Below are 20,882 nucleotides of genomic sequence, written 5' to 3'. Positions count from 1 at the left end.
CCAGTCTGGCCACAAATTAGAGAGCGGCTGGGCGATGAGCAGCGTCGGAGCACTATCCGGAAAGGTCAGGGTATGCCTCGTGGGAGTTTCATGTGGCCGTTCCTCATATTACGGTGACGGCGTATGCAGTGAACACCCACAGAATCCCACTCGGCGATAAGGGCAGTGGCCGACTAGATGACGTGCTTCAGCATTCTCCACAGTGGTACAGGGACCGGTTCGGAACGGGACGTCGCAGGGTGCCAGACCCGATTGCTGTGGGGCAGTAGACGGAAACACAGAAGCAGGAGCGAGGAGTAGTAGTAGTGGTTTGATGGAAAAGGAAAAGAAATGGACTGGGGATATTATTGAGCCCAGCTGGGGGCTCACCGGCATACAACCCAGTCCGGGGGGTGGGGAATATAGAAGGGGATGAATAGGATAGGGTAGAGAAAAAAGGAGATAGGTAAAGAGAAAAGTTTAGGCGCCGCGAGGAAAAGAAGCGTTGCCACAGTCACTGGGGGCCACCGAACACAGTACACATCACAAACACAGGTCCTGGCGTCATGCTGCGTCCGGGAGAAGTTCTCGACGGGAGCGGTGGAGCGTAGAGGCGAGGCTGTGCTGCGATGAGTCGTGCGCGGTGGTCCGAAGTGAGGGGAGCTTGCTGGGTGATGTTCGTGGTAGTAGAGCGGTTACTGGCGAGCGGGAGCAGGCGCTCGACGGCCCCACGCAGCAGAACGCTCGACGCCCGAACGAAACACCCATGGCTCGCGACGCGTGGCCGGCATAATCGCGATACCGCCCCGGCCCCGCAGGAGCGAACGAAAAACACGTCCGCACCCCACGACGACCGAGGCCAAACTCTCAGGAGCGAGGACCACATCGGCATAAGTTGCACAGAAGCCGGGATGCGCAGCCCACCCGTGTGGGTTGGAACAGGTCGTTCGACTTCAGCGGGGGCTCTAAACTGCTCGGCGAACTTCAGCGCAAATAACTTAGGCGATGGTAGCGACTGTTGATAGGTGCTCATCTCCCTGTAGTATCTGCAGTTCTTCGCGCAGAACGCTACGCGCAAGTTCCCCGAGGGCTTTCATGTCGTCAAAAGACGATGTGCACGCAGCAAAATTCGCGTGGTATGCGTATACGAGTGACCTAAATGTATACTTATACGTGGTTCATGACATAAATGTATACTATTGTACTCCTCCTTCATGATCGATGCGTGTCTTATCTAGAACCGTTCCTTTTTCGCAATTTTCAAGTAATTCTTTTGGCACAATGGAAGCCCGGTTTCACGCACGCGCCGTGTGTCCGGAGATCTTATCAGACCTTTTCGGTCGACCAACCGGTCTACGTGGAAACGCACTAGTCTTTTGACTGAACGCAACCGGTCCCACAAAGAAATTTTTCGCCTTAATTTAAGAAGCCACGAGAGAGGAAATAAAGCTTCCCTTTGGTAATGGTTACCTGTGCCACACGACAAGCTAACTTTTTAAGCTTCACTGCACGGCAGGCCCATTTGGATCGAGTATTTTTTTTCCGACCCCCCAAAAAGTTGAACAATTGTAAGCCCCCTGCTAACGCTAATGTTTGCTAACGCTCGTGTACGCTAAATGCAGTGGAACGCTACTCATGTAGAATTTATAAGCCGAAAAAAAGTTTTGTGTCAATATAGGGATAATAAGTGAGGAATCAAGATTTACCACCTGTAGGCAATGCACGCAGCAAGGTACTGGTCATATACCAGTCAGTGGCATGTCTAGCCTCTTTTCAATCACTGGAGTGGCTGCAGGCACTCAAATATATTTCTTCTATTCATAGCACGTTGAGAAACCGCATTTCTTCTTGGAAATGCATGGCAAATTTTCGTTCCACTGCTTTCTATCTTGCCGTAATCTTTCATTTTTATTTTTGTACTATTTTTTATCAAGCACTATTACATGGACACTCAGTTGTCACGTCCTGGCTGACTAAGTTACCTTTTTTGCAGCTATGTCTGATTCGCAGTCCTAATTTTTATATTCGCGCACCTCTGGTTTTTACCTAGCCTGTATCGCCGCCGTGTATGCCCACATTTCTTGGTGCAAACAAAATTGCAGTTACTATTACGGCCAGCAATCTCAGTGGAATCCGCGACGTAAAATGGCTGTTGATTCTTTCACATGCTGCGTAACCAAACTTGACTTACAATAAACCCAGTTCCACCCAGTGTGAAAATCTGCTGAAACAGCGGAGGTGTGGTTCTCTTGAGTCGGCTCCAACGTAAACGGGCGCTCGCCCGAGAACGGCAGCGCCGTCACCCCGCAAATCCTACGGTTCGCGCAAAGGAATCGACAGCTAGACGTCAGTGGCGGGAGGCTCTAGGGGAGGGAGAGGAACCTGCTCCGACCCCTGCGTGACGCACGACCTTCAGCAGATGGACGAAAAGGCTCGACCTACAACAGCTCCGCTGTTAAAAAGACGCATTAGCATCGCCTCGGAGGATTCCCTTGAATGGAGTTCCGTCGGCAAACTGGGAATCCGAGCAAACACGCAACCGTTGGTGCGGTCACCGAGAACAGCAGTAGCAACTCCCTCGTGTAGTATAATGGTGGTGCTTTACCGAGCAGATGTATATTATTGTGCCTCCATGCGTGCCTCGCCCGCACTTCCTGCACGAGAACGGCTCTCGTTCGGGCCGTCGTTCCGCCAATGCGGGCCACACATGGGAAGCTCCTGCCAACTCCAGCCTCGTTCGCCCGCTCGCTGGCTTGGTGGCGCATTGGCACATTTCGCTGACCTAAGGCGCAATGTATACCGTAAGGTAGTGCTAAGGCCGGGTCCAGACAGTTGCTGAAACTGTCGTAATAACGTTAAAGAATGACGTCATTTTACGTCTCAGTCAACTCAGCCGTTTTTTACGGCCATAGATCGATATGGCTTTTGCGTCGGTAGTCTGAAGATAGCCCCACACGACTTACCACATCCGAATTTTTTTTTTTTTTCTGGGGCGTTATGGCTTATTCGTGTTACACAGAAGCTTGAATTTATTCCGGGCTGTGAATCCTGGCAATCCTGTGATCTAGTTCTCGGGCAAAACTACGCGGTAGGCAATTGAAAATTCCAATTGTGTGTTTTACTCATGCACATACTGCAGTATATATATATATATATATATATATATATATATATATATATATATATATATATATATATATATATATATATATATATAGAGAGAGAGAGAGAGAGAGAGAGAGAGAGAGAGAGATAATTGTGATTGCTCCAGACTATTTAACCCCCCTTTGTGCAACGAGTAGGTAACGACAGCGCGCAATATTGCCAATACGCTATAGTATAGCGCCGCAGGCGCCGTGCAAGACATGCGCAACCACTCTGTTCGTAAAGTTTTTTTTTTTATTTTCGCCCTATGCAAAAGTAGGCGCAAGAATGAGAGCGCGTGCCGCCGACTGTCTCTCTCCTGCTTTCAGATCAACGACAGGTACTGGTGCAGTCCCCCGGGGCCGAAGAACGAGTGCTACATTGACTGCGCCGGTAATGCAGCCTTTCTGTTACTCACACCTCTTTTTTTCTCCTTCTTGTTCAAAGTTCTCCGCTTTGCCCAGTAGCACAAGCCATCAAGGATTTTAAGAATAGCTGACTAATATTGGGAAATTCATTACGCGTCGTAATAATGGAGCGATGAAATGGGTTAAAAGAAACGACGTAATGCTGTCAAGCCGCAGTGATTTAACTCGTCAGAAACTTGTTTTGTATGTGGTGTATTTCTTTCTCAAACAGATCTGGAGGACGATGACATAACCGACGACGTGGAATGCGTGCGTCTGATTTATAAGCGGCACGGGTTCTCCGCATGGTGAGCACGCAATGATCTTTAAACGCCTCGCAACTAGTATACTGCCGTATTCGCGCAGCTTCTTGCAATCCTTTATTTGTGATTATTATTTCTTCGCAGGGCCGTGTGGAGGAGCCTCTGCAGGGGAGTCAACTACAGCTATTTATCGGATTGCAGCCTCGGCAAACTTGGATCTGTTAACTCAGTCATCTGGACGTATGGGAGGAAATAAAAAGCGGCAGCCATTGGATAACCGACTCGTTGAGCGTATTCGCAGCCCCTCCAGTTCGTGCCTGCTGCAGCCGATTTTATAAATGCGCGTAATGGCAGTGCGTTATATTAACGTAAGAAAAAGCCGGTGTTTTAAGTAAGTATAGGCCTAAAGAGTAATTTAGGGTTTGGTATTGTGTATATGCATATAACATCTGATGTGCGAATATTAAAATGAGAATTTCGATCAGTTATGATTGGAAATTTTTTGTAGACAAACGACGAAATGTCATGTCTCGTAGATGCGGCGGCGCAAGGCGTAAGCCGAGATGGCTGTGGCATATGTAAAAAGGAGCGATTGCATGGTCGAAACCACATTTGCATTTTTAGTCTACTTGGCATACCACTGGAAGGTTCCGCCGAAGTATATTGAGCCCCAACGTAACCTTAATAGTTCGCGATATATTTTTCCTGGCTGAGGGGCGCTGCGTGAGAAAAAAATGGTACATGCTGCAACTACCCGCCGGAACCAATCTCAAGTCACAATTCTTACCGATTCCCAACAGGTCTGCCGACTGTATAAGTGCGGCTGCAGGGTACCGGAAAGGGCACTTCATCTCCTCCGCACATTGCCCCAGGATCTTCAAATCGCCATCATCCTGACCCCAGGCCACTCGGACCTTGCTGGACAGCTGCCGGGAACGAGGCAGCTCCCTCTGCCTCCCGCGATCTGCACTTGCGTCTGGGCTCCACAAACCACACTCGATCCAACACCTCCCGACCCTACATACAATGCCATCCTACCCCACTAGCTGCACTCTGAATGATCTATCCCCCGCCTCATGCACCCTACTCTTAGTAACCAACCGGTCCATATCTGGCGCCGGCTACAGACCTGTACATACTTCAATCACACGGTTCTCTCCCGCATTTCTCCATCTCTTTTCCAACACGACTGCCGCCATCCCTCTCACTACCTACCACTTCGTGCATGCACGCATGCCCTGACAACACTAAACGCCTCCTCAACCCACCACCTGAGCAGTGGGAGTCTGCGCTGATCCGCAGCTCGACTCCGGAGCAAGCTCTGGTCGAGCACGCTCTAGAATCGGCGCGGCCTCCTGGACTTACGAGGACTCTTACTCCTCTCTCTTTTAAGATCAGCGAACGTTTATTACTATTCAGGCTTTACACTCCTAGCCAAGTTATCCCAAGCGAAAGCACAGAGTGTATGCACACAGTGTTTCGTGAAAGTTTCCTTTGCTTGAAATTTCGCGGGCTGCTGTCTTGCTGTATTTAGTGGATGATTGGATTCGTCGTTTCGCTTGCGCTGAAGGGCACGCGCGGACAGCCCAGCCTGCGCGCCATCGATGGAGAGACAGAGGAACCAAGCGCTGGCAAAGCAGCCATTGAACATTCGCTTATAGTAGCGGACGCGGAGCGCTCCCATCTCGGAGGGGCCTTGCCAAGCCGCCATCGGCCGGAGCCACCATGACCACGGTGCAGCTCACTTTGTCCTCTATCAGGTCTCCGTGCCGGGTCGCACCGCCGTGAGGCATTGCGAACCACGCTGGCTTTGTGGCAACTCTACGCCCGGGGCATGTTTAAAGAGCTATAGAGAGCTGTGAGTGTGGTCTTTGAGGATTTTATACTCAGGATACCGCAGTACAATTGCGTTATTCTTTAAAATCATGACAAAACCACCCACTCGAGGTTTTCTATTGATAAAAAAATGAAAAAATTGAGACTTTCGCTTCCGGCAGCGTGCTATCACCTCTTTTTCACTTCTTAGCTGCCTTTAATCCTGTCGTCAATATCAGTGGCGTACGCAGGATTTCGTTTCGTAGGAGGCCAGAGCCCGACTCGGGTCCCTAGCACGTAGCGATTCTAGTTCACTGTAACCTAGCCCGTAGGTGTGTCAGGGTCGTTGAGCAGCGTTAGATGATCTTGCTCGATGGATTCTACTATAGCTTTCCCCTTTTTAGAGTTGTGAGTGTGCCCCCATAATTGCTGTGGGGCGTTAAAATCTCCCATGATTATGAGGGGCTTTCTGGATAACTTCTGTATAATATAGGGCTTCCTGGATAACTTCTCGTATTCCAGGTTGTGTGCGCGATGGCCGGCAATACATGTTAAGTATAAACAGATTGGATTTCTTCTTTGTTGACGGATATCGAATTTCGACGAGCGTGTGCGCGCAGTCTTTCTGTGGCGTGAGGTGTTGAGTCGCCGCAACACAACCTTTGACGAGTTGCCGTAGTCTTTCCTGTAGGATCGGCATACGTGATGTATCCTGTCAGATGAGGGTTACGAGGGTCAAGGGAGGAGACGTATTGTTGAAGTTCGCCCTTGTTATTTATACCACGGCAGTTCCATTGGAGAATAGCTGTGGCGTTTGTTCTGTTTGATGTGGCCGTCATGTTGAATGATTGGGTCCAGAGATACAAGTCCCGACCTTACTTTGCTAGCGGGACCTAGATAATACCTGGACTAATATGCAGGAAGACCTTGGTTCTGACCATGAGATAATCCATCTGTTAATCAAGGCCAAAATTACAAGGCCCGTATTGGATCAGCCTGCATCACGAATTGGGATGGTTTCCGCCAGGTCAGGCTCTCACAGAACCTCGATTCTGAACTATTCTATGAAGAACTCACTCAGGCGGCTCTTAGATGCCCAAGCACACACTCAGACTGTAGGTACCTCTTACAGAATACCTTATGTGGACCCAAAACTCCTCCGCATATGGGAAGCGCGACACAACCCCACAAGAAGGTGGAAACGGCAAAGACAACAAAAAGCTCCGGAAGCGTATATCCCTTATAAACAAGCAGGCTGCAGAAAATGCGGCAGCGCTATGCAAAGAGAATTGGTTACAAGTCTTCGGTGGCCTACAAGGCACATTGACCACAAAGAAAACATGGCAACTAATTAAGCACTTAATCGACCCCCTGAAAAGTAATGGAGCGTCTAACAGGAACCTGGTGCCCACACTCAATGCCTGTTCGGGAACCAGCGCCGAACTTCTGAAGGAGCTGGAAAAGAAGTTTCCCAGACACAGGGAGACTTTTCTCCCCATCCGTACAAAGGAAATCCTAACCACGATCTAGACAAGGAGATCCAACTGTACGAGCTACGAGAGGCAATAGAAGAAAGCAAGCGGGACAGTGCCCCGGGTCCTGACCAAATTACAAACAAGCTTATTGCCAATCTAAATGACCCCGCCATGTAAATCCTACTTAGACATTTTAACTCCTTCTGGATGGAAGGAAAACTCCCAGATCAATGGAAGATGGCTGAAGTTCGCTTCATCCCGAGGCCCGGCAAATCGCCACACATTAGAACCTGTGACCGATATCGCTAACATCCTGTATTGGCAAAATCATGGAGAGAATCATACTGAAAAGGCTGCAAAACCACCTTGACGCCACACAACAAATGCCGGACACAATGTTTGGCTTCAGGAAACATCTCGGGACACAAGATGTGCTCAGTCAACTGAAGGAGGTGGTCCTCGTCCCTGCCACGCGTCATTCCTCGAGGGCTATCCTCGCTCTAGATTTGAAAGGAGCCTTCGATAACGTGGCACACGAGGCGATCCTTCGAAACTTGGCAACACAGGATGCGGGGAGAGGACCTACAACTACATTGTTGATTTTCTTTCCAACCGCAGAGACATACTCAAGAACTGGGGCGTCACCTCTAATCCCATCACTCTCGGGAGTAGAGGGACTCCCCAAGGCTCAGTCCTCTCCCCGTTACTCTTCAACATCGCGCTCCTGGATCTCCCAGATCAGCTGAGAAGGATACCAAACTTAAGTCATGCCCTGTACGCGGACGACGTGACCCTGTTGACGGACCCCGATTCCCTAGGATGGTGGCAGGACACACTCCAGCTCGCCGCCGACACATGTGAATGAGTACGCAAATAGATGTGGGCTTTCGTGCTCACCACAGTAGTCTGAGCTTGTCGTTGTGAGGAGACGCCGAACAAATAAGGATGTCGACAACATCCAAATCACCCTCGATGGGCACGACATCAAGCCAAGCAAATCCATTAGTATTCTGGGTCTGCTCGTCCAGGTGAACGGCAAGAACAACGCATTGGTACAGCAACTCACTAAGACCATCGAGCAGGTCACGCATATGGCACGCAGGGTCACGAACAGACACAGAGGCATGAAAGAGGGTGACATAATTAGGCTTATCCAAGCGTTCGTCCTCTCACGCATAACCTACGTGACTCCATACGTCATTCTGAGTAGAACGGAACAGGACAAGATGGACGTGCTTACGCAGGTCTCTAAAGCAAGCCCTTGGATTACCCATGAGTGCATCCACATACAAGTTGCTACGTATGGAGCAGCACAAAACAGTATCGGAACTTACTGAGGGCCACTTGTCAAATCAAAGGGCACGGCTCGCTCGTATACACGAACGGGCTGCAGTGTACTGACCAAACTTCAATGGGTTCCGCGAGACCAGCTCCAGCCGCAGGGAACCCCGGGATTGTGGCGTAAATCTATAATCGTCCAGCCGATACCAAGAAATATGCACCCGAACTACAATCAGGGTCGCAAGAAGCACGCGCAAGAACGCTGAATCCGATTTACTCCCGAGTCCCGACGACGACCTACACCGACGCAGCCCAATACAACGGTAAAAGAGCCATGGTGGCCGTGGTGACGGACGGGTGTAAGAACTTGACCAGTGCCTCCATTCCAAGAGCCACGGCCAAAAAAAAAAAAAAAACGGCAGAACTTGCCATCACTCTCGCCCTCACACAAGCCAATACCACGACCGTTGTCACAGACCTGCACCGTAGCTTCATGTCGGGATGGGTGGCACCCGTGAGGCTACGCATCCTAGAAAGCAAGACTCCGGACAGGAAGGTCGCTATTGTGTAAACACCGGCCCACTCCTTCATGAGAGGCAACGAACACGCCCATCCCATGGCCCGAGATCACACCCACCAGGCCGCGGCACTCACCCCCCACGCCACTCACAACCTTCCACGAAATTACACAACAATACAGGCTCAGTAGAGCAACATTCCCGGCACAACACCCAGAGCTCTCAAAAAACCAAGAAACCACACTCAGACCAATACAGACAAATACGTTTCCCTATCCAGTCAGGATGCATCAGTTATTTCCTACACAATTCTACGCACAATGTAGCACTCTACGGCACATAATATGGGAGTGCGTCAAAAGCCCAGACCTTCCAGCTACTTTTAATTGCCCTACATCTGAGCAGTGGGAGATACTGCTATCCAGCTCCCTCCATCAAAATCAACTTCTGCTGGTCGAGAGGGCCAGTCGAGCCGGGATGGCACATGGTTACCTGAAATTAGGAACCACCCCACCTAAACTTAGCTCAATAAAAAGTTTTGTCTCTCTCTCTCTCTCTCTCTAACCTAGCCCGGGCCCGGGCCGGTCATTCACCTCTAAGCCTAGAGAGGTGCCGCGTGTGCATGACCAGGGCTGAGCTTAGACGCTGAAGGAAATTTATTTATTATATTTGGTTGAGTGCCGGAGCGTCTGTAGTGTGTACAGCTGGCGTCCTGACGCCAGGACGCCAGCTGACGTCCTGCTGGAAGGTCGCTTCGGCAAAGGTGCACTGGTGTCATTGCCGTGGCGGATATGACGTCAGTGAAATCTTGTGTAACCCGACATAAAACACTTTCGTGTTAAAATACAATAACAAAAAAAAACGACCCTAAGTATAATGTACTGATGATGATGATGATTGATGATTGCTATTTGTTTCCCTTTTGTAGCGGGGTGTTGACGTGTCTTCTTATCAAAAATAGTGCCCTTCCACTCTGTGAAGAAGGATGATCTACGAAGCTGGACGAAGTACACGAAATAGACGAAACAAAACACATTTGTTTGTGATTTGCGATCGAGGAATTAGCATTTCGTACTGGACAAACATGGAGCCGTCTGTTTTCCTCCCGCGTCGTAGGCACTTTTTTAGGCAATAATGTACACCGAGCCCCTCATTTCCCATTTTTCTGATTCGCTACATGCATAGCGAGGGCCTCTGTTCTGGCAGTCTTGGTGTCAAAGGTAGCTTAAGAGGGTTCAACGCTGGTTGACCACTCTCGACATGTCGTAGACACTCGAGTCACTGCCCGGGGGTTAAAAAGAAGTTCCCCTTCACCCCGAGTAGTCCGAGTGGCGCTGGCTACCACCCCCAAGTGCGGGAAACAAAAAATACCTTTACATAAATACCCCAGAATGTGGTGGGGAAACAGCCCCGCCGGTAGCGTAGTGGTCATCGCACCAGACCGGTATTCAGGAGGTCGTGGGTTCGGATCCCACCCGGCGGGCATTTTTTCACCACTTTCTTTCTGACTCAAAAAATTCTTCATCTGTTTTTATGACCTACCGCATTTCCCCCTTTGCTTTCCGAGGTTTTCTTGACTTCCAACCCTAATTCTGTCCTAATTCACCGAGCCCCTCATTTCCCATTTTTCTGATTCGCTATATATATATATATAAGCGGCGGCATTTTTTGGCATATATATATATATATATATATATATATATATATATATATATACAGCAACAAAGTTTTCCTGGACGCCGGTAGAATATACAATCTGACGAAGGCCGGTCCCTCGGCCGAAACGTTATTAAATCTGTTCTCTTTTTTTACCGTGGTCGAAACCATTTTTGTGTGTATATATATATATATATATATATATATATATATATATATATATATATATATATATATATATATATATATATATATATATATATATATATATATATATATATATATATATATATATATATATATATATATAGCAGAACAGAAAGATACGGGACGAGGGACTCTGTAAGGACATATATCAAGGTTGCAGTCGTCATTGCCAGTGCTATTCGGCTGTTTCCGAAATATTTAATAGTGCCGAATAACGCGTGTTTGTCATGTTTCTTTGATACAGTAATAAATAGGCGAAAATATAAGTCGAGAAAAAATCCGCCGTTTTTCCGGGAGCGGGAGTCGAACCCACATCTCCGCATAACGCGTGCGGTGCGTTACTGTATCAAAGAAACATGACAAACACACGTTATTCGGCACTATTAAATATTTCGGAAACAGCCGAATAGCACTGGCAATGACGACAGCAACCTTGATATATATATATATATATATATATATATATATATATATATATAAGCGATATAAGCGGCGGCATTTTCCTTTGAGGACGCGGCCCCCTCGCTAATCCTCCCGCCTGCATTCTTGAAATTCAACGTCGCCTTCTGCCATTTTGCGTTCCCCAGTGTCTGGATGACTAATTGTCGATTCTACGCTTCCGCCTTATGTGGCAGGTTGTTTCCGCTCCTTTGGAGTGAAATGCCCAGTACCCCTTCATTATTTGTTTACTTTTCTTAATATTGCTGTGCGTGGGTGGGCGGTGGCTGAAGGAAACACGCTTCCTAAGTGCCTCGCTTTTGCTTTTCGCCGCGTTGTATATTGAGATGGATTACCTGCGCGCCCAGTCGTGCAGTACGTTTCTTTCCACTTGTTTCTTGCTGTACTTCCTTCTTGTACACTTTTGAAATAATGTGTCCACGTGCTCACAGCGCTCCCTGCGAGCCTACATATACCCTGTATTCGACCCTTGTACTTCACTTGCTTGAAAAAGGCTGGTTCCCAGCCGAAATGTCGTATTAAATATTATGTTTTTCGTGGTGACTCTAATTAAATATATATATATATATATATATATATATATATATATATATATATGGTCTTTTTAATTTTAAAAGTTCGAATCGACGTTTCACAAGCTAGCTAAACTTGGGCCTTGAGGCGCGCCGCGTATGGAAACGAGCAATCATTGCAGACGAATAATTTTTTTTCGCGTTTGAACATTTCTTGCGAGGTGGAAAGGATGGTGTGAGGGGATGTCTTGTACTTCGTGGTGCAATTATACATGCATGCATTTATAATCAACCAACAGCTGAACGCCTTGTCCATACCCTTTCAACACTCTACCAAGAACAAAGGGTGTACAAGTTGGTTAATACCCTTCTTTTACCCAAAAATGGTGTAGAGATTGAAGAAAACGGGTGTAATGGCCTCCCAACACCCTTTTTATACTACACACTTAATTTTTGGCTAAAAATGGTGTAAAAATGTTTAGTGTGTATACATTCTACACGGCGCTACGCATAAAATAATTTGCCAAACTAGTGTGCTTATTTTCCCTTCTTACCCGAAAGTAATCAGCATCTAAGAACTTGTGCACCACTCTCACTCAGAAAAAAAATCATGCCATATCCACGGAATGAATGATGATAAGTGGGGCGAAGCTCGAGAGGGGGAGATCATCGGTAACCGTAACTCTCCCGTGAAAGCTCGCCCATTACATCATTAAGAAAGACGTAAGACTGTGTGCGTACATTGTACGCGGCCGCCTACCAAACCCGTCCGGGTTGGTTCGCGGCCGCGGTCGTGACGGCGACCTCGGGAACAATTGCCACAGCGGCTAGCTTTCGTGCCGACACGCCGGCGCAAGCCGAGGAGATGGCGATCGCCCTGGCAGCCACGGATCCGCACTGCACTGCGATCCTTAGTGATTCTAAGACGGCCATTCGCAACTTTGGAGCCAATACAATCACGTCGCCGACAGCGAGACTTCTCACCAACACCGCCACCCCCTCCAGCAGTCCTGTGCACCTCATCTGGTTCCCAGCCCACTTGGACAACGCCCTGACTAGGGACAGAGCCCACAACCGCAACGTCGATGCGGACCGGGCCGCCCGCGATCTAACCAGTCAGGCATCCCCTCGGGCGAGGTCCCCCAGGCCACTAATAGGTCCTGGCTCGGAACTGCTGGACCCTTCGGAGACACGGCTACAATCACCAACCCCGCTCGAAGACTACGGTTCTATACTGCGCTGGTACAGGGACTGCAGGCGTCGCCTCCCAGCCCCCCACCCAAGACTCACCCGCAGTGAAGGAGTGTTATTGCGCCAGATACAAACGGACTCAGTGCTCACCCCTGTGTTGGGCCAACATGTGGCTCCGGAAGTGTATCCCAGTGCAGTGTGTGCCGTGTGTTGTGCCGCGCGTGGAACGTTAGCCCATATCCTTCAGTGCTTTCCCCAAGACCCCGCACCCTCTAGCCTCCGGCAGCTACCAGCCTTCGTTTGTAGAGCAATCACCTCGTCCGACTACAACACCCAGAAGTTAGTCGTCCAGTGCGTCCGGGAGGCCCTGGAGCGGCAGCGGGCAGGCGCGGCGGGTCCCTCGGGGCCGCGCGCCGTCCGCCCGAACTGTGGCTCTTACGGCCTGGGCGTCGCCATTAGGCGCCACCGGACCGTTTTCTGTTTACAATAAAGTTTCTCTCTCTCTCTCTCTCTCTCTCTCTCTCTCTCTCTCTCTCTCTCTCTCTCTCTCTCTCTCTCTCTCTCTCTCTCTCTCTTGCGTGATCTCCCCCTCGCAGTGCACGTGCGCTCGCGCCTCCGTTGGCGAACACAGACAAGCTCGCGCTCCCGGTGCCGAGTTTGCGCTGCCGGTTGCAGCCGGTTCTTGCGCGTGCAACGCGGCCCACTTTGCGACATCTCCGAAAGCATGCGGCGGTCACGTACCACGAGACACAAGGGATGGACAGACCCATGACTTAAGGAGCTTCGCCCCTAATACTGAGCTCATTTTGAAGGTCCGGGCAGAGTCCGTCAATACTTTGCAAGCACTGAAGGACTCTGGTATTGTTTACCACCGTTCCGAAACGCCTGCTGTGAGAAATAAATACCGGCTTCATGTGGCATATGCTAGGAACTTATTTTTATTTATCGATTACGTCACTGAGGTCTTACATAATGAAGGTTCGGCCCCACCTGAACACTAACTCATTCCCTGAATATATCCGTGCATCAGCAGCGACGCAGGTGTTAACGTGAACAATGAAAGGGGATTAAGAATGAGCGCCCACTGATATGACGAAGGCATGCGTTCCCTTCTTGCAATACCTCTGCAGAGTCTCGCTTTCAAGAAAGCTCGTAACCGGAGGCCCCATGCACGGAGTGGCCCCGTCCATGCATGTTCAAATCTGTTTCTCCACCGCCTCGCAGTCATCGGCAAATCATTCACTCAATACCTGCTCCTCGTTAGGCCCAGTTAGGCCCCTCGTTATACACTCAACAAAGAGTACAACGATAAAACTGAAGGCCGCGGATAACGCCACGATGCTAAACCCAACTTTTGTAGAAACGTTGGCTAAACCCGACTTTCCAGCGGAACCATAATGTGTTGCAGCACACGCTCAATGTTTTAAGAAATTACACGTTCGTCTAACTGCCGGTTCAGTTCGGCGAAGTGCGTGTTAGAGGTCGAGCCGGTCGAGCTATGGCATGATCCAAGCCCTATAGTTCATATCACAAGCTAGCTGCAGCACTGTGGAGGCTACATTGTTGTCCCCCTCAGGGCGCCTAACTCACCGCGAAGGAAGCGACAAAAGGCGCCGGGGCCGTGCCGTGCCACTTGCCGAGAGGGGAGAAGGGAGTGTCCTTTCAGGACCCCCTTCACGGCGGATTAGGCGCCCTCAGTGGGCGCACTATTGATAACAATGTAGCCTCCACAGTGCTGCAGCTAGCTTGTGATATGAACTATAAGTTTTCACAAAGCGTGCCAAGTTTACACCCATGCATGACGCTGGGCCAATCGCGCATGTTCCGCAGTTGACCGAACCATGCCCGCACATGATGAGAGCAAGTATTCGCCCTCTCCTATGCCTGCGTTTATTCGCGTACCCCGCACGAGATGTTCTGACGACGAGATGCGTTACAAACAATTTTGTTTTCTACTTCTACCATTTGGAGCACAATTAAACTAACAATAACATGCACCAATAAAGAATACGCTCATATTTATCAATTTAATGCAACACACTTAAGTCATAAGTATGTAGAAATCACCAAATTTAAGCCTACCACTGATGCTTAATGACCGCCTGGTATGAGTGACGACCAAAATTGGTCTCAAATTGCGTTTATTCACTCAGACGTTCTATCAGCCCATCCGTTGAATTTTGGCGTAATTTTGTTTATATTGGGGAAATTACGCCAGATAAGAAATCCAAAATCAGAAAGTGTGCGTCGGGGGTGTGGGTTACGCCAGTGCCCCCTACGCATGCCCCTACGTTTGTCGTCCCAGACGAGAGGTCATTACTCTCCGCTGGACGCCACCGGCAGTACTGGCGGGCCATCGGAGCGCGTCTCGACAACGCGTTCATGTACTTTCGTAGTGCTACCGCAGCCAAACTCTTGACTCCAAGAGGTCCAAATTCTGGGCTTCCGGGCTTGTTTTGGCGCATTTCATAATTCATAAAAACAGTGCATTTTGCGTCACTTTGCAAAGCGACTGGCGGCGGTGTGCGAAGTTTTTCATTGTTTTTATTTAATATGTTTATTTGTTCATGAGCATTATTGTGAAAATTTTGACCCGCTACTTGCTTGCGTTTTTTGTGCTCAAGTTTTTCGCAAAAAATTTATCCCGCGTAATGAACCCTTAAATTGGCATCATTTTTTTGTAAGTGCGATCATTCCGCGAGTAAATACGGTACTATATCTAATATTGCCCTTGGGAAAAATGCCTGCTCAGCAGTGAATTTGGGTTTAGACGTGAACCCGACTTTAAAGGGACACTGAAGTGAATTTGTCAAGCACCCGTTTTTGCTTGCACTGCGTTGACTGGCTCAAATTAACACACTTTTCATCGTTAATCCGGTTTACAAGGCGGTATTTATTTTATAACGCTCGAAAGAAGGAAAAATACCTTGCGCGGTCTGCGGCGGCCGCACCAACTAAACGCTGTGACGAAGGGAGGAGGTGGACGATGCCCACGATTAGCAAAACAAGTTTCGGTTTCGGTTCTGTAAAACAACATGCTTGATATCCGACGTTATCTGATGGGCATTCTCGATATCTCAGTAATCGTCATACCGCTCTTCTGCCATATTTTCGGCTGTAAAATGCTAAAGATAAGCCTCACAGGACGGCTTGGAATCGTAGCAGGCACTAGCTGAGGCCTGCACAGTGTATGAACGCCCTCGAGTCATTGCAGACGCTCCAATGCCATGCGCTTTTCCTCCATATTTGGAGCTTGCCTCACTCATGCCTGTATCGTAAAAAGCGTGTTCGCACCCGGCCAAGGGTCTGCTGATTCTGGCCTGTGCCCACTGCCCGCAAGCAGTCGGTGCTTATGGCAACAGCACGCCAACGGGAACTCGCTAGCGCGTCAGTGTCAGCCTGCGCGCGTTCTGCGAACTCGCTCTTGGAGCAATGAACGTTACGGCCCAAAAATGGTGAACTCAGTGTAGAAAACATCGGCCGAAAACGAAAACATCAACTTACAAAAAAAAAACCTCCGGGATTCGAACTTGCGACTTGATGAATAACATATCTAGCGCACCAGACCACTCGGCCACGGGCCAGCGTTGGAAATATAAGGTATGTAATGTATAACCAGTTTACACTTTTATTTAGATTTAGCATTTCAAGCAGCTTAGGTGACTATTTGTTGTATAGCGCTCGTGCAGTAAGCGTCCCCCAAATATCCACAATATCTCACGTCTAGCAAGTGCATTTCTTAGACGGAATAGCGTTCGCAGATGCGTAGTCGTGCTGCTGACCGCTGTGCTTGTTCACTCAGCGCAAAAAAAAAAAAAAAAATGCTTCCTGCTCCCTAGTTTTACGCTGTACGGTAAAAGTTTCAGTTGATTTTATTTCATTTCTACCTATATTGGCTACGTTGGCTTCTCCCGCCTTCAAGTGGCCTGAGATTTTCCTACTAGCGTACCAGTCAGCGAAGCGTCGCATGTGCGCTTGTGCAGCGCTTGTGCGGAGTGACCTGGACTTGGAGCTTGATACCATTGATACAGTGTACAAGCTAACAAACTAAAGAAACGCACATTCTTCCATTCACAAACGTGTCGTGGCTTAGTTTCAACTGAGCGAACGAATTGCGACGACCAGTCGGCGGCCGGCAGACTAAACGACTAAACGCTGTACGCTGTACCATAAACGCTGGGCCGACTGACTCTGTCGGAAAGGTCGGCGAGCCGCTCAGTAGCGCGGTCAAGCCCTCCTGACGTCACACGAAAACGCCACAGAAAAAGGGCGAGGATGCAGAGAGGCAAACAGCATTTTCGAATTTATTTTTCTATTAAATAAATTCGCATAAACGCACTCAGAGAGGTCTAAACATGGCCTGTGGAGTCCGTACTACAATTTGCGCTAGTAATAACGCAATGTTTACAAATCACTTCGTGTCCCTTTCAGACCCTGGTGCCTTGGTTACTGGTCGGAGACTTTGGCTAGTTTCGGTTTCGAAAATTGGGCGATCATAGCGGCGGGAGGCTGCGGCGTCGCCCTACCTTCACCTTTCCCTCAACTTTTCCTTCTTTCCACACCGGCCATTCTGCGCCTCCTGACGCAGGCGCAAAAGCTCACCGGCGCCGATTTTTTTAAAAGCAAAGCTTTTTGAAAGGATAAATTTATTATAAAAAAATCCTGGTATCAATGATACAACGTAACAACCAGAAACAATTAAACAAGTGCAGCGCCTGTCGCTACCAAACTAATAGAGCGCGAAAGCTGCCAGTTACAGACACTTGATTGATTGATTGATTGTGGGGTTTAACGCGCCGACGCAACGCAGGCGATGAGGCGCGCCGTAGTGGAGGGCTCCGGATTAATTTTGACCACCTGGGGATCTTTATCGTGCGCCGAAATCTCGTACACACGGGCGTTTTTGCTTTTCGCCTCCATCAGAAAAGCGGCCGCCGCGGCCGGGAATCGAACCCGCGACCTCGTGCTCAGCAGCGCAACGCCTTAGCCACTGAGCCACCGCGGCGGGTTACAGACACTTACAGAAACACATAAACAGTGTCAAGTTGATTGTAGACAAAATATTAACATACAAACAATTTAGAGTTGCTTACAACCAAAAGATTAACATGCGAGGAAAACAGTAATACAAAAACAATCGCTTCAAGAATGCAGCAATATACAAAACAGGGTTGGTTTTATGTCACAACGGGTACTGTACCGCACTAACACTCAATTCTAACACCAAAATCAATTGTTACAACGAAAATCCCTAAGGACACAGATCTGGAAAACTGGCATGAATAATAACCCTTTTGTTCGAAACCTCAACAAACCGGGTAGACCAATGTCGCAAAAACTCTTCCTCACCCAAAAGGGCCAACTCGCCTTCCAAAAAGGTCACGAGGTGTTGTCTGAAGAAGGAAAGCAAGGGCCACTGCATACGTAGCCTTGCGATTCTGTGCTACGGCCCTGCAGCGATTACGCCATAGTATATAATCGCCAATCACTGCGAATAGTTTGCCAAGGGGAGTGCCAGGGCACTGTTCTCTCAGTTGATACCGTGCAAGCCCCAAACTTGGAGCGGCACGGTGTATGATGCGCCAAAAGCAACGCGCAACAGTGCAGCTTGAGAACGTGTGAGCCGTGGATTCTGGTTGACCGCAGTTGGGACAGGAAGGGTTCTGTGTTACTCCCCAGCGAAATAATCTATCTTTTGTGGGAAGAATTCGCCATGCTTTTTGCCACTGGATGTTTTTGGCGTCCTCTGGCAGCCTACCTGAAGTCAGCCGTAACCAGGGGAAATCTGGTGGATCCACACGTCTGCCCGACCTCGCAGTAACTATTTTTTCACACAGCCTGGCAGGTTGTTCATTCACAAAATCGAGATCAGCATGCAGTGCACGAATTTGCTTAGCTAAATAATGACGGCCTTGAACAGTCTTGACGGGAAAGCTGCACTGGGGTGCAGGTTTCTGGCCATAGTTGGACAAAGAACCCGTCTAGAAGGACCGAGAAAGTATAGGATCAAAGGTCTGCCCTGAGCTTCTACGTCACTGAAAAGTGAAGAGACGACTCTAAGGGCCAATTATATCTCATGAGGTCGATGCAAGGGAGACCATAACCCCCAGAGCGGCGTGGGAGGCGCAGGGCATCTCTCGCTAAACGCCCCGTGCTTCCATCCCAAAAGAAAGAAAAAATGTCGCGGGACACTTTGTGCGTAACAGGATTGAGAGGTAGCATAATACTGGAGACAAAAAAGAATTTAGCAAGAAAAACGCATTTAATCAGATACGATTTCTCCGAAAAAGAGAAGTTGAAAGACCTAGCCCGGGCAACATTCTTTTGAATATCCTCAACTAACTCGCGCCACATGTCTGGAGAAACACCTTCTTCGGTAAATTTGACGCCGAGAATCATCAGGTCTCGAACTATTTTTAAGTTATGAATGGGGGCGAGTGTAGCGTTTCCCAGAGGGAGGATAGCACTTTTTGTGACATTTAACTCGGCACCTGAAAGTCGAGCATAAGACTCGAAGTCCCCTAAAACAGCGGTGAGGCTATCAGTGTTCCGGATAAAAATAGTGACGTCATCTGCGTACGCAGACACTTTAACCGAGCCTTGTCCGGGCAAGGGGAGACCCCTAATTTTGGGGTTATCAACGAGTTTTCTGATGAAGGGGTCTAGACATAAGACAAACACAAGCGGCGACAAGGGGCATCCTTGTCTGACACCTCTATGAATTGCAATTTCACCCTGTACCACACCATTAATGACCAGGTCACTGGATAAATTATCATACAATTCTCGGAGAAGCTGAACAAATTCAGAGGGAAACCCATATGCCTGAAATATGGCAAGCAAGTATGCATGATTGACCCTATCAAATGCCTGTTTTTGGTCTAAAGAGACACACAGGCCTGCAATACCAGTTTGGTGCGTATAGGCTAGTATGTCTCGGGTTAGGCTAAGTGCCGAAAAAATATTTCTGTATGGGACCGAGCCAACCTGTTGGAGTGAGAGGAGGTCCGGCCAAAGAGCTTTAATTCTGGATACCAAAAGGGAAGTTAAAATCTTGTAGTCCGAATTCAAAACGGTTTCTACCTCTACCCCCCAAGGGTTCTTTCGCGACCGTTGGTGTCACCAGAAAACTCCAGTGAACAAATAAAAGAAATTACTGGCACCGCCGGGAATCGAACGTGGAACTAATGGACTAACAAAGCGAGAGCCCGTTGTCTTACCGATTTAGCTACGATCCCACGCGAAGACGGGGAAGACAGGTGTGTACTCACCAAGCACATCTACGGGTTTACCCCCTGCGTTCTCACTGAATGCCACGTGAAAGCGTCACGCGACCACTCACGCCCGTCTAGCGGCCCTGTGCGCACCTTGCTCATGTGCTAAGAGTTACAAAAATCAAAGGACGCTCACACCAATGCATGACATCTCACTTCTAGTACGCCAACGTGCTAAAGCCTGTGGCCTCCAGTGTTCACGTAAAAAATCACAGCTCCTTGTCGTCCGCCCTCACGCCAAATCAAGGAATACATTCAAATACTCCTAGATGGCCAGGCCATCACTCCAAGCCCCAGCACCAAGATCCTGGGCCTACATCTCGAGGCTAACACCAAGAGTACGTCTCCTTGCAGCGCCTCAAAAACAGGCGAGTTGCCACCAAGAAGCGAGGCCTAAAGCAATCCGGTACTTTTCGATTAATTGAAGCTTTTGTCCTCTCGAGAGTCTCTTACGTCAACCCCCTGTCTTCTTCTCGACAAGGAAGACATAGAGATGCTTTATATAATGATATAGAAAGGCGGTCAGCAGGCCATTGGTCTTCTCATGAGTGTGTCCACATAGAGGCTGCTTAGCACGGGGTTCCACAACACGGTGGAAGAGCTGATAGAAGGCCATCTTTCTAACGAGATGGTCCGACTCACAACTTCGGTGCACGCTTCACCAGATTGGCTGGGCAGCCCAGAATGTCACTCTGCTTGAC

General features: G+C 48.8%; 1 protein-coding gene across 1 annotated transcript in view; it reads left to right on the top strand.

Moving 5' to 3' along the window:
• The window catches only part of LOC144161128 (uncharacterized), a 55,703-nt gene extending 51,633 nt beyond the window's left edge, over positions 1-4,070 (top strand). The window contains exons 11-13 of the mRNA XM_077692091.1: positions 3,453-3,516; positions 3,763-3,838; positions 3,938-4,070. Of these exons, the coding sequence (XP_077548217.1) occupies positions 3,453-3,516; positions 3,763-3,838; positions 3,938-4,049 (252 nt within the window). The 3' untranslated portion in view covers positions 4,050-4,070. The remainder of the gene's footprint in view (positions 1-3,452; positions 3,517-3,762; positions 3,839-3,937) is intronic.
• Positions 4,071-20,882: the final 16,812 nt, after the last annotated feature.

This window comes from Haemaphysalis longicornis, unplaced genomic scaffold (assembly GCF_048455015.1).
Source record: "Haemaphysalis longicornis isolate Haplotype H1 unplaced genomic scaffold, Haemaphysalis longicornis Haplotype H1 scaffold_1, whole genome shotgun sequence".
NCBI lineage: Eukaryota > Metazoa > Arthropoda > Arachnida > Ixodida > Ixodidae > Haemaphysalis > Haemaphysalis longicornis.
This window is presented reverse-complemented; position numbering and strand designations above follow the sequence as displayed.